General features: G+C 42.8%; 1 protein-coding gene across 5 annotated transcripts in view; it reads left to right on the plus strand.

Annotated features, from left to right (window-relative positions):
- Positions 1-12,838, plus strand: part of APLP2 (amyloid beta precursor like protein 2) — a 49,407-nt gene extending 36,569 nt beyond the window's left edge. For 2 of the 5 annotated variants that reach the window (XM_044439446.1, XM_044439443.1), the window contains 9 exons: positions 447-605; positions 1,055-1,183; positions 4,290-4,389; positions 5,088-5,261; positions 5,987-6,022; positions 9,089-9,171; positions 10,326-10,400; positions 10,756-10,911; positions 11,371-12,838. In XM_044439446.1, coding sequence (XP_044295381.1) covers positions 447-605; positions 1,055-1,183; positions 4,290-4,389; positions 5,088-5,261; positions 5,987-6,022; positions 9,089-9,171; positions 10,326-10,400; positions 10,756-10,911; positions 11,371-11,472 — 1,014 coding nt within the window. In that variant the 3' untranslated portion in view covers positions 11,473-12,838. The remainder of the gene's footprint in view (positions 1-446; positions 606-1,054; positions 1,184-4,289; positions 4,390-5,087; positions 5,262-5,986; positions 6,023-9,088; positions 9,172-10,325; positions 10,401-10,755; positions 10,912-11,370) is intronic. The other 3 variants (XM_044439445.1, XM_044439447.1, XM_044439444.1) reach the window with 2 other exon arrangements.
- The last annotated feature ends 229 nt before the right edge of the window (positions 12,839-13,067 follow it).

Consider the following 13,067-nt stretch of genomic DNA (forward strand, 5'->3'; position numbering starts at 1 on the left):
GAGACTGCTCAGATGTGGTTTGTTTGAAGATGCAAAGTTTCTGTTTGTGCAAAGCTAGTGGAAAGCCATCAGGGTGAAAAACTATTCTTCTGCTAAAGAAGTGATGTTTCTTTTGAGAGTATAGGCTCAAGTGTCTTTTCAGTACTGCTGCCTTAGAAGTGGATTCATGCCAGCTGAAGAACTTTGGAAGAGAATTGGTACAAATAAACCAATCCTAAATAGTGTTTTCCCCATTGCTGTCTTCAGATTGCTTTCTATCACAATAAGAAATCAGGTTTCTGCTTATGGCGGAGAATCATACTCCGGGTGTAAAGAAGCAAAAGCTATCTTCTCACATTTTGCAGCTACTAACTGATCAATGTATCTTGCAGTAGCCAACTGGATAGCATTAATTCAGCTCTTTGCCACCAGTTAACAAAGATTATAACAGTATCTTGCTTCTGCAGAGATTCCAGGCAATGGCTAAATCACTGGAGAAAGAAGCAGCCAGTGAGAAGCAACAGCTTGTGGAGACTCATCTAGCTCGCGTAGAAGCCATGCTCGATGACCGCCGTCGCATTGCCCTAGAAAATTATCTAGTTGCTCTGCAGACTGATCCTCCGCGGGTATGTTCTCCTGGAATGTTTCAAATGCATTACTATAGTAGAGCTGTCATTAGGTCTGGGAGAGGAGCAAGCATTGGCAGCTGGTGAGAGAAGACCTCTGGAGAAAGACAAGCACCAGTAGAGATGCTGTGAAGGCAGTCAGTTTGTGTGCATTGCTAATACAGTGGGTTGGTGCACCACATTAGTATAATAACTGCTGGCTTTTACTATAAATGTGAATTCTGCCCATATATGTCTTCTTGGCTTAGCTCTTACTTCTTACCTTATAGTATTGCAGCAGCTCATATATTTCATGCCCACTGTGAAGCCATGTTATTTGAGGAATTAGAATCAGAGTCCTTTGACTTACTCTGTAGGTAAATTATATGGGATCATAATGTATCCTGCTGATATAATTGGAAATGTTTCCATTCTCTATCTGGCTCACCAGTTTTCTCTAATTTCTGCAGCCCCACCGTATCCTCCAAGCTTTGAAGCGTTATGTCCGTGCTGAGAACAAAGACCGTTTGCACACGATCCGCCATTATCAGCATGTTTTGGCTGTTGACCCAGAAAAGGCTGCACAGATGAAATCACAGGTATAGAAGATTCCTAGGAAGCATTTTATCTAATACCCATAGCCATTCCTAGGCTCCTAGGATCTATCCCTGCTGAATGCAGAATTGAAGAGGATATCTGAAACATTTAACCGTGTTGCATTTGTGCACTGAAGAGCAGCATCCAGTTCTCTTCCACTATTGGATGCATCATTGCCAAATGCTGTGACTTGCAGTTTGTCTCCACTTCTACTCTTATGCTCAACTGTGAAGCTAGCTCAAGATATTATGCCCGGAAATGTTGCAACAAGACTTGAGATCACATGCTTCCCGCTTTCCTCTCTTCAGTCACCCTTACAAGGAGATTGGAAGGTTTTGTTACATTTCTTGATCAGCTACAATTGCCCTTTTTGTCTAATCCTGACAAAACGTAGTGAATAGTAATTATGGTTTCTGGGGTGGTGGCTGGAGTGTCTAGTCCCCATTCAGCCATGAAGCTCACTGGGCCACTGTGGGCCAGTCACTCGCTCAACCTAATCCACCTCATATGGTTGTTGCCATGAGGATAAAATGGAGCTATTCAAGCCACCTTGGGATATAAATGCAAGATGCTGCTGATGTTTCAATGGCTGCATTTGCACATCACACTAACCTGCTCTGCAAAGAAGCTGCGTGGTGGCCAGGTTTGCACAGCACAGCAACCCGTTTTGGGCAACCAGTGCTTGGGCTCGCTCACACTAACCAGTGTTGTGTCTTGTGGAATTCCTTTGGGCAGCAGCTGGAACCTTTGTGATCACTTTTTTTTAACCGAGTTCATATACTTTTGGTACAGTGCCAGTTTGTGGCATTTATATTTTGACTGTGTGCCTTTGTCCTGTTGGTTTGTTGATTGCAGCCTGTTCCTTGGAATTAGAAAGTGTCCTTTTGTTCTTGCTGATTTTGGTACCTGTCACAACTCATCCATCATTCGTCTTAGGGTTATCCTAGCTTGAGGGAGGGCGTGCTAGCATTTCACTTATCTGAGGCTTCATCGCTAAGAACTGCTCCATGTGGCTATTAACAAAACAAAACAAAATGTTCGTCTCACTTGCTAATGCACTATATTGTCTTTCTGGGCACTTTTGTGAAACTTGTTTTACAACTCTGGTTGTCTTATCCATAACTAAGAGGACAGAAATTTAAAAAATGGGGTGCATGGAAAGGCCTTTACCAAGGCCACACAAGGTCACTGCTGTAGCTACATTTTGTCTTACTTCTATGTAGCACATGTGCGTGTATATGTCTTTGCTTTCACAAGACTGCTAAAGGGTCTAAGTAGTTACTTCCCATTGAATTATGTTGCCTGTCTGCTTTAGTTGCAGAACTGAAGGATGAACCTCAGCAAAAAGCAAAAGTGGGTGGATGCTTAAACCATAAAATCTTAAAGGTGCTGTAATTCTTAGTATAGGCTGCACTGTTGACCAGTTGGCTTCAAGAAATATTCATGATACCATTCAATTCTCTTTTATATTTTGGCTTTAATTTGACTGTGGAGATAGCTTTTGGCTCTCCAGATGTTTTGGCCTACAGTTCCCCAAATCCCTCAATGTTAACTATGCAGGCTAGGCCTGATGCGAGCTGTAGGCCAAAATATTTTTGCTTACCCTGGTATTAGATTAACAGGCTGCCACACAGAATAATTAATTGCTTTCATCTTTTAAGGCAAATATATGTCAGATGATCAAAGCAGGTCCCTTGAGTTCATGGGTGTTCTACCAGTTTGGTCATCCAGATTAATATATTCCTTATCAAGTCCATATAATCTGTTAAAGTGCAGCACCCTCTACAGGTCAAACACACAGTAGCCATAAATTTAAGAAGCCAGCCCCAACAGCAGAACAGTTGTTGCCTACAAAAACAGGAACCTGGTTTGTGTAGCAGGAAACCACACCTTGCTCTTATGTCCAGACAAATCGCTGCATGAAGACCAATATTATTTTCCACATAATAAGAATTTAGTGTGTCTGCTTTGAAAAAACATTTTAAAGCTACATGTTCCTTTTGGGAAAAAAATATGTTGATTAGGTAAGTTATTATGTGGTTAGAAAATGATGCCAGTTGTAGTAGCAGAATAAGTAGTCCTTGGATCTGCAGCTGTAGATGCAAATTTAAAAATACTTCTTTTACTACTTGAGCGGACATATTATCCTCTTTTGAGAGGATAATATGCAACCAAGATCCTATGTTGAATATTTTAGTAAAAGTAGGTAAAAGGAGTACTGCATTGACTAAATAATATCATACAGTGTGAAAAGTCAGTCCTTGTGGACTCTAATTTCTCCAGAATGGAGTTTTCAGTCTTCCACACTTGAGAAGGGATTCAATTAGCAGCAATCATTTTAGTGTAACATGTTTTGTTAAAGCCTTTCAGTGCTTACTCAGGCTTCAAAATTTTCAGAAATTATGTGTTATTTAGATAATGTGTGTCTATAAGAAAGTGTCTGATGCTGTGGCTAGTTCCAGCTTCACCACTCCCTTGAATATGGCAGAGTGACGGACCTGCCGCTCAGATCTGCCTGTTCACTGGAATTAGATACACGCGGTCTTTGCAACGAAAGTTATCATGTGAACAAAGCATCACATTGCAAGTATCCCCCTGGCAAGCAATGCCATCCACATAGAAGTTTGAACTGCGAGGCGCCTTGAGGGTCACTAGTCCTACCCCCTGTCAGAAGGAGCAAAGTCTTTCACCTGTTTGCAGTTGTACCTTCTTTCAGATGTGGTGATGCCAGTAGCCAATGTGCTTTAAAGCCAGACCATGAACATGCCTAACCTTATGGATCACGTTAATTAAAAAGGAACTTCAGTGGGTAAGAGATGCTTGGAACAAAGAAAGGCCAGTTTCTTTACTCCCATACTTAACAGCTCCAGGAAGCATTGCAGAAGTGGCTGTTCCAGGAGCTACTACTTAGATAGATGGATCGCAGCCTAAGATGCTAGAGCATTTCTGTTCTTCCCAGTTCTCTTAAGGGTTCCAATTTATGTGGTTTTATTGTATCCTTTCATGTAAAGCAACAGTAATGCAAGTGCAAACAATCTTAATAATTCCTCAAGTTTTAAAGCTAAAAATTGTACTGATCTGCTAATTACGTGAATTCTCCATCGGTAGGTGATGACCCATCTTCGTGTAATAGAGGAGAGGATGAATCAAAGCCTGTCCCTGCTCTACAAAGTACCTTATGTGGCTGAAGAAATCCAGAATGAGATTGGTTAGTATCTATGCTCTGAAGACACAGGTTGGCTGAAGACAACTTGAATATTATTACTGAGCAGTCAGAGCACCCATACGCCATGCCAGTAGTGGCTACATACCTGGCACCCCCTTCCAAGGGGGAAAAAAGCCTTTGCTACTTTGCTTTTCAAGTGTGTGCAAAGTCTCACTTGATCAGTCCATGCATGTTGCCGCCTGCACTTTGACATCATAGACTTTCTAGGACACTGCATGAGAACAACCCCACGTTTCAGGCAGCGCAGCCATAGGTGTGTACCTACAAAGGACCAAATGTTTTAAAAAACAAACTTGTGCTCATGTATGCCACACACAAACACACTTCCTGCAGGAAAAAGAAAAGTGGCTGAGAAAGCAGAGATGGTTGTTCCGCAGTGCTGTTTGGGCATTGGTGGAGCAGCTGTCACCGACAGTCGCATGGGGCTGCAAGAAGAAAAATGCAAGCAGAAAGGTTGGGGTTGGCATGGTGAGGGAGAGGCAAGTTGCGTTCTGCTGCACCAGGCCCTAGGATATGGGCTGGAGGACCTGAGGGTGGGGAAAAGCGAGGAAGAGCAAGCCTAATCAATCCACTCCATGTAGCTTATTTGCAATGCAAGTCGCCATGCCATGCATCCTTAGGTTGCCACAAAATGATTGTTTTGTCTATCAAAGATTGTCATCCTGACTCTCTTCTTACAGATGAGCTGCTCCAAGAACAGCGGGCTGACATGGACCAGTTTACTTCTTCTATCTCAGAATCCCAAGTGGACGTCCGTGTGAGTTCTGAAGAAAGTGATGAATCTCCACTCTTTGATGGTAAACCTTTCCGTCCATTCCAGGTGAAAACTTTCCCAGCCTCATCAGAAAATGAAGGTATGTGGTACTGTGAGCACATAAGTATAGCATGACCTTCTCCAGCGTGGTTCAATTCAGATGTTTTGGACTTGAGCTCCCAGCATCCCCAGCCAGCATAGCCAGTGATCAGGAATGTTAGAGTTGTTCCAAAAAAACCTGGAAGGTACCAGGTTGGGGAGGGCTGTTGCAGAGCATGCTGCTATATCTGTCCCAAATTAAATCCATGCCTTTCTGTGGTATTCAGAATAATAAATGCACTTGCCCTCAATATTGTACTAGGTACCATATTTTCTTGTGATGTAAGAATAAGTAGACTAAGTGGTTTTCGTTGCTTTCAATGTCACACGGAGATGCTACCAATTCTTAATTGCTTGTTTGAATTTAGGTTTCATTTACTTTGTGAATATTTGTAGACCTGCTCTCTCCCATGGGTTGTTTTTAAGCCTGACTATGAATTAATTCCCAGTTCCTTTCAATTCCTGGTTCTTTTCAAGTCACTGGGCCCTTAGCTCAGAGCTTAACCTCATTACTTGCTACAAGCTTACTAGAAATGCCTTTTCCTTGCTTTCTGGTGGTCATATGTTGGGGTAAGAGAAACTTGTTTTTAATTTCTAACCTGAATGTAGCCCAGGATCCAAAACAAAAATTGCACGACAAGCCTTTTTCTTTTCTCCCCTCTTAATCTCCTTTCTCTGCTATTTTTTGTTTTTGTTTTTGTTCTTGTTTTTTTCCTTCTGCTATAGATTCTCAGCCGGATTTGTACCACCCAGTGAAAAAAGGTTGGTTCTAAGCTGATCCCTCTAAATGCTTTCTATCATGCCCCCCGCCTTTTCAGTGTGTTTTAATTGCTTTAGCTTTTAGTTTCGTGACATCAGTGCCATCTCTCTCTCTCTCTCTCTCTCTCTCTCTCTCTCTCTCTCTCTCTCTCCTGCTCATATAAAGCTTCAGAAATGAATCGGCTGTCCTGTTTAACAGACTCTTGTTTTGTTGACAAATGTTTTGATAATGGTGAATGTTACGTGTTCAGCAACATTGGTGCTACTTGGTTTAGGTAGAAGAGTTTGGAACATTTTCCAGTTTTGTAGTAGCAAATGTGGGGGGTAGTGCTATATATTTGAATTAGTTTGGTTTAGAGGTACATGTAATAAAATATTCTTTTCATCCGATCGTTTCCCCCACCTACGGGCAATCTGTTCTACATTGTCGACTTGATTAGGATAAGGGACTTCATATGGAGAGGCAGAACTTGAGGTGGTCAGACCCCTGGGAATTCTGATAAAACACCGCCTCATGTTTTGAATGTACTGTTCTGCTCAGAATCTGTATAAAGCACTTCTGTATGAAATACCGGCACACAGTGTTACAGAAGCACTAGGTACTGCAGGAGGAGGCGTGGTGGTGCTGGAGGCAGTGAGGGAGGACGGCTGACCTGTTGGAATGTGTCTCCTAATATTCCACGTTTACTTAGAAAACCTCTCTGGTTTTCTGTAGTATTTGTTGCAAGTTCCTTCTGCATGGTTCATCATGATTGGATAGCCGTGTGCATTCTGTTTCTGCTCCTGCAGTTTCTCTTGTGGGGTTGTGTGGTCTTGATTTTACTGACTCCCATGAGCAGTTCCGTAAGAAAGCGAATAACCTGACTGCAATATTGGATCTCTTTTGAACATAATCTGTGTTAGAAACCAAAGCCCCATGGCTGCATTAAGGACCGGCAAGCCTTTTCTCTTTATTAGAATGTCCTAAGTTTTGCTTTTTAAAATTTGGTTCTCCATTTGCTCATACCTTAGCAACTGCCAAAATTAAATCGGCAGGCTGCTAGCTGCAGATGAGGACTGGGACTTGGGATGTGTAGGTTTTGTTAAACTCATTCTCTCTGTCTTGTGTAGTTTATCAGGCATCTTTTGTTCTGTCGTCCTGTCGTGGATGGAATTGAGTTTTATGTGTGAGAATTTCGCTTTTCTTTGCATTTGTACATTAATCATAATGATTCCCTAGTTGGGATGAGGGACAAAATGTAAGATTTCATTTGATTATATTGTGGCAGACAAGTCACCTACCTGTTCTGTTCTTGATGCATTAACAAGCAGAGTTTAAAGTCCTCTGTTAGCTCATTCCTTGAAACAAGGGATTCTGAAGCAATAGGATGAATTATAGTCATCTTCCTATCTCTGAAATCTTTGTTTCAGTTTTCATTAATAAGTGTGAACATCATCTCTCCTGGCCAAAGTAACTGACTAAAATGTAGGGGAAAACGATATTTTGCAGTCCATTCCTGGCTAAGCTGTCGATGTAAAATGTGATATATTTGATTCTGCCTTCCCCCTGCTCTTTCTTATAGTGTATAACACTACTGCAGTTTCTTTTCAGAGGTATGTGAGATGTAAAGACCTTTCCTTCTGAGTGCTAATCCACTTAGGACTGTTAAACAGTGCAGAACTATCTGAGGGTACCTGTCACAGCAGCTGAATTCCCAGCCTATAGCATCTACTGGCCTCTGAGAACTGGAGGAGTCAGAAGATGCCTAGAAGTGAGCTGACTAGGAGTGGCTTCTAGGCCTAAGCTTGTTAGAAATTGTTAATCATTAACTTTCACAGTATGTTACCTGTACTCAGCAGTCTTGAAAAGCAAGATGGACAATCTGGAGTGTGCTTGGAATTCAAAATAACATTTCCTAAAGAACTGGGAACAAGAGCAAAAATAAATTCAGGAACCATTGTCTAGATTGCTTTGACATTTGCAGTCAATTAAAAAGCAAGCCAACACCCTTCCCCCCAAACCTTGGTGCTTCAGCAGTTGCTCCAAAAACAGTTTCCCTCCCTTAGGAAATCTAGATAACAGGTTGCATTCATGTGTGCCTGAAACCAGCAAATGTAGGGCAAGAAGTGCGATCCATTTATGAAGTGTTTTTATAATATAATGACCTTTTTGTGGAAGGACATAGATATGTGTAGAGTCTCAAAAGAATCCAGTGGCTGCCTTGGATCCTTCTGTAAAATCTTAATACAGGCTAGCTTTTTGCAGAGTTTTATTAACAGCTGCTCATCATGTTTTGGGTGATTTGGAGGTTGCAACAGGTATCTTCTGCTATTCTGATCAGTTGGGATTTGTAGTTCAGATCCCAACTACAGCAGAGCGGTCTTGTTGATGCCCTTCTCCATTATTATGTGCAAGGTTTCAGCTGATTCAGAATTTAATGTGCTGCTCCCTTGACATTGAATCTGGACTTCAGCCAGGTACGTGGCAGGACCTCGTTAAGTTGGGCTCTCCCACACGAGCGACATTCAAAGAGAAACTGGAGAGCCATCTGAGTGAGATGGTATAAATTGGTGTCCTGCAACAGCCGGGGGTTGGACACAGTGGCCTTCATGGCCCCTTCCAACTCTACTATTCTGTGATTCTATTTTTCTGAGTTCGGTAGGTGACCTTCTTGGAATGAGTTTCAGGCTTGGTCCTCAGATAGCTGCTGATACATAGCCTCTCTGAAGGGATGGAGAGTCTGCTGTGGCAGAAATACCTCTTGGGGAAAGAGACAGCACTTCTGGACTCTCATTGCTTCGTGCCATATCATATCAGTCAATAATAAAATAGCTGTGCAACTGGACCTTCTAGAAGAGCCATCATTTCCATCACGTGTGCCTCACTTGCTAGGCCTCTTCGCTCATTGCCCATTGTTTGTCTCTCAAGCATAACATGTTGATGTCCTTCTAATACTTGCATAAGGAAAGGAAGCTAGGAAGTGTTCCTATTGTGGTTCGCATGAGGGTGACAGCACCACCTGGATGCCACAGGGGTCTGATAAGTGGCCCATTCCTTTGTCTGATCTTATACTTGTTCTTCTTGTGCAGGGTCTGGCATGGCGAACCTTGATGGGTTGATTGGAGCAGAAGAGAAAGTAATTAACAGCAAGAACAAGCTGGATGAGAACGTGGTACGTTTCTTTTTTGTATTTTTCACTGAAACGCTTCAGTCTGGGACTAAAGTTTTGTTGCTTGCTTCTGAGCCTCTTGCTTGACAGTCATTCTGTTCATTATACCATATGGTGCAAGGGAGTAGCAGCTTTCTGACATGCTGCTGCTGCAGGTTTCTGGTTTGTGTCAGTGACAGAAGGATAAGATGGTGAAGAAAACAATGCCTCACTGTAGAAAGTCCTGTCAAGCTGGTTAACAAGGTAGAACCCTTTGATACTTCGGCACAGATTTGACAGACAGATCTGTCAGCTGTATTGAGGGGCTGCAGCTTTGGACAAGTGCCACAAGAGAAATGGGCATTCTGTAACTGTAGGGCTTATGCCAAGATGCAGATGAACCGTGTTCGTGCCCTGTCTGTTCGCTCTGTGAAAGCAGTGAATGTTAACTTATGTAAAGTCAAATTGATCTAGCCAGTTCATCAAACTCAAGCCAGATTTGTCCTGTGAAATGTCCTCATGTATGTAGCTCTGCTTAAAACGCACACAAGGCAGAGCCAGCTGGCGACTCCATGATGTTAGAAGAATTACTGACCGCAAGAAATAGTTTTTGAACATATGCAGTGCTCCATGCCAGAGTCCACTTCGGTCTGCTCAGTGCGTTGCATGATGTATGGCAGCAGTGTCAGGATGTGATGACAATGTGTGTGCCGGGGCCCTTGGTGGCAGAATGTTCAGTGCCAATATGAAGGGTCCTCTCACACACACAGATATATGCAAGGACTTTTCCTGGGTTGTGGGAACTCAGATTGGCCAAGGTTCTTGCCTCTGTCCCTGTGAGTATGCGTGTTTGTGTGCACGTGGGGCCCCGCTGCAGTGGTGCTAAATATGCAGCCATTGTAGCATGGCTTGTAGGCAAGGTCCCTGTCTCCTTCACACCCAGTGCCTTCCTTTATCAGTTTTCCAAGGCTCTTCCACAGGTGGGATTTGGCTCAATGTATGAAATCTCCTTTAGAGAGCATGAGAGAGGTGTGTGATAACCATGTAAATTAGCTATTTATTCAGGAGAAGTTGCTCTTTTTTGCAGATCAAAGGTGACTTTTTAAGCAAATCCATTCCCAGTATTCCCCTGTCTGTCATTAGGTCCTGGTATAAAATTTCTTCATGACTGTTTTCAGGTTATTGATGAAACCCTTGATGTGAAGGAAATGATTTTCAATCCTGAGCGAGTTGGAGGACTGGTGGATGAGCCGGTAAGTATATGGCCACCAACCCAGGCTTGATTTTAGGGAAATTCAAACCCTTGTCACTATGTACACCCCTTTTAATTCCGGAGGTACTATAAATGTTGCAAACCAAAAATAGATCTGGAGTTTTCAGCAAGAAATATCCTGGGCCACATAGAGCACGTTGAAGGTATGGTGGGCCATGGGCATAGTAGGTGTGTCTGAGAAGGTATTTTAAAGGTACCCACTGCAATCTAGACAGTGACCAGGGCAGGTTCATTATCAGATGCATCTCATGCCAAAGCCAGGTCCCTCCTAGGCCTGTTTACCAATGTTTGTTTCCAAACACCCGTCCCTCCACTTTGTCTTCTCACCTTTTCAGGAAAATGTCAATTCCCTGCGTGATGATTTCAGCTTCAGCAGCAGTGCTCTCATTGGCCTCTTGGTGATAGCTGTTGCCATTGCCACCGTCATAGTGATCAGCTTGGTGATGCTGAGGAAGAGGCAGTATGGAACTATCAGCCATGGAATTGTCGAGGTGAGCGGGGGCTTGGGGTGCATTGCCTGAACAATGAATGGGGGACGTGGGATTGAAGAAGGTGACCGGGCAGAGGTGGCATGTTAGGAGTGTTGAATCTCTCACTTGCGCTGCCTTGCTCGTTTAGCCGTCTGTGTCCATATATAGTTAAGGCAGTTCTCTGCAAGTGTAGAAAGCAAAACCAGATTTTTGAAAAAGAAACTCCTGATACTTTGCTTCCCACATGCGTAGAACACAGAAACTCCCAGCAGCTGGAATTGGTGTTGCAGAGCTTGTTTGTTTGGTTTTGAGACAGCGTCCTGTAGAGATGGTGGAAGCAGATTTTCTTGTGACAAAGCTGAAGACTGGTACTCATGCCTTCGTTTAAGTCTACATCAATAAGTCCACATTGCTTCATGTGGTTGTGAGGTTACTGTACCACTTCCTGGCCCACTGACTGTTAACTTCGTTTTCTTGAAGGTTGACCCAATGCTAACCCCAGAGGAGCGGCATCTGAACAAGATGCAGAATCATGGCTATGAGAACCCAACATACAAATACCTGGAGCAGATGCAGATTTAAAGTACGTTGAAACTGCGGTGCCCTGGCCAGCAAAGGCTTTGGGTAGGGAGGGCCAAAATGGTCCAGTATTTTGGATCAACTACTGACCAACTGTCGCTTGAAGAGGACTTCATCTTACATTCAGAACTCCTGGAACATTTAAGACTTAATTACTACTGTAGAGTTGCAATTTCCATTCTTTTAAATGGGTGAGGAAATGATAATATAACAATATATGATATATAAACCTTAAATGGGAAAATGGATCTATTGCAGATATTTGAGATGTAGTTTTTTTTTCTTTTTTAAGAAACCTAATCTAATGAAGAGAAATCCCAGTGCTGTTGTATTGTCTGATAACAAGTTCTCTGTATAAATGAGAAATGTTTGTTTTCTTTCTGATACACCACTTGTATATTCAAGGTCATTTGTACCAACCACATTGTATAAACAAGACACTTGTGGCTCTTTGGTCATTCTGGCTTTTATATATAAAAGCAGTATTCCTTTTTTCTTTTCTTTTTAGAGAAATCTTTTCCCCAGAAGTCACAAAAAAGAGAATGGGGAATAACAACAACCAGCAAAATTCGTAACGGAAACCTTGTATAGATTCTGAGATGCCAGTGACCTGTGCGATTGTGCTGCTATGTGGCTTGGTTTTCAGAAATCCTAGACCCTCTCGAAGTATGGAGGGTAAATGCTTCTGCCATTTTAGGGCCTTTTAGTGGAAAGCAAGGTCATGGCTGGTGCACATTGGGACTGCACAGCTGCCTTGCTTTCTGAATGCAGCCTGGCTGTAGAGTTGGAAGCCTTTAAGTCTGATTGCAATCTTGTCCTTTCTGCCTGAACCAGCCTCCTTTAGCACCTTGCCTAGTGTAAGCCTGCCCCTCTTTATTAATGTGCTAGCAAGCCCCCCACCCCTTCATGGTAAATCATGGTCATTACGGGATTGGGAGTCCGATATGTCTTCCCAAGAAAGCTGGGGTTGGTGCTGGAGGGTGTGTGCATTTAGGGAGCCAAAGAATCATTGCAAGGGCTCTCTATCTGGGATGGGGTTAGGGTGGGTAGAAGCGAGAATGACGGATAAATGGAGAACAAAGGGAATCAGTGGGCACTGACGTGTCAAGGGAACTTGTTCCATTCACCATCATGTCTTTGTAATGCTTGTATAGTTGATGTTAATGCTCACAGCTTTTTAAAAAATTCTGGAGGTTCTGGTAACCTGTGGTGTATTTTTTTTCCTATTTTCTGTGACTTTTCTTTATCCTCCACCCCTTTCCATGTCTCTTCCCACTATGCACAGATTTACTTAACCCACAAACTCCTTAGTGTGATCTGTGGGGAATGTAAAAAGTTGGAAACACATCAATAAACACTTTAACTTACAGAATGATTCCTGTGTCTATTCATAGCTAGCTGGAGCTCTGAGAAATAGCATGATAAAACATAGCTCTTAATCGCACTTACCAAACACCTGAAGGACCACTGGAATTCCCCCTGCTTTCTGCCTTCCAGGCCTCCTGCACCCTTTGAGCACCTTTTCTGCCAGGGCAATAGGAAACAGGCATTTGTGTTTTTTGTCTGGAGGCTGTGCCAGGTCGCATCTGCTCTTCTGG

This window comes from Varanus komodoensis, unplaced genomic scaffold (assembly GCF_004798865.1).
Source record: "Varanus komodoensis strain SLA01 unplaced genomic scaffold, ASM479886v1 scaffold35, whole genome shotgun sequence".
NCBI lineage: Eukaryota > Metazoa > Chordata > Lepidosauria > Squamata > Varanidae > Varanus > Varanus komodoensis.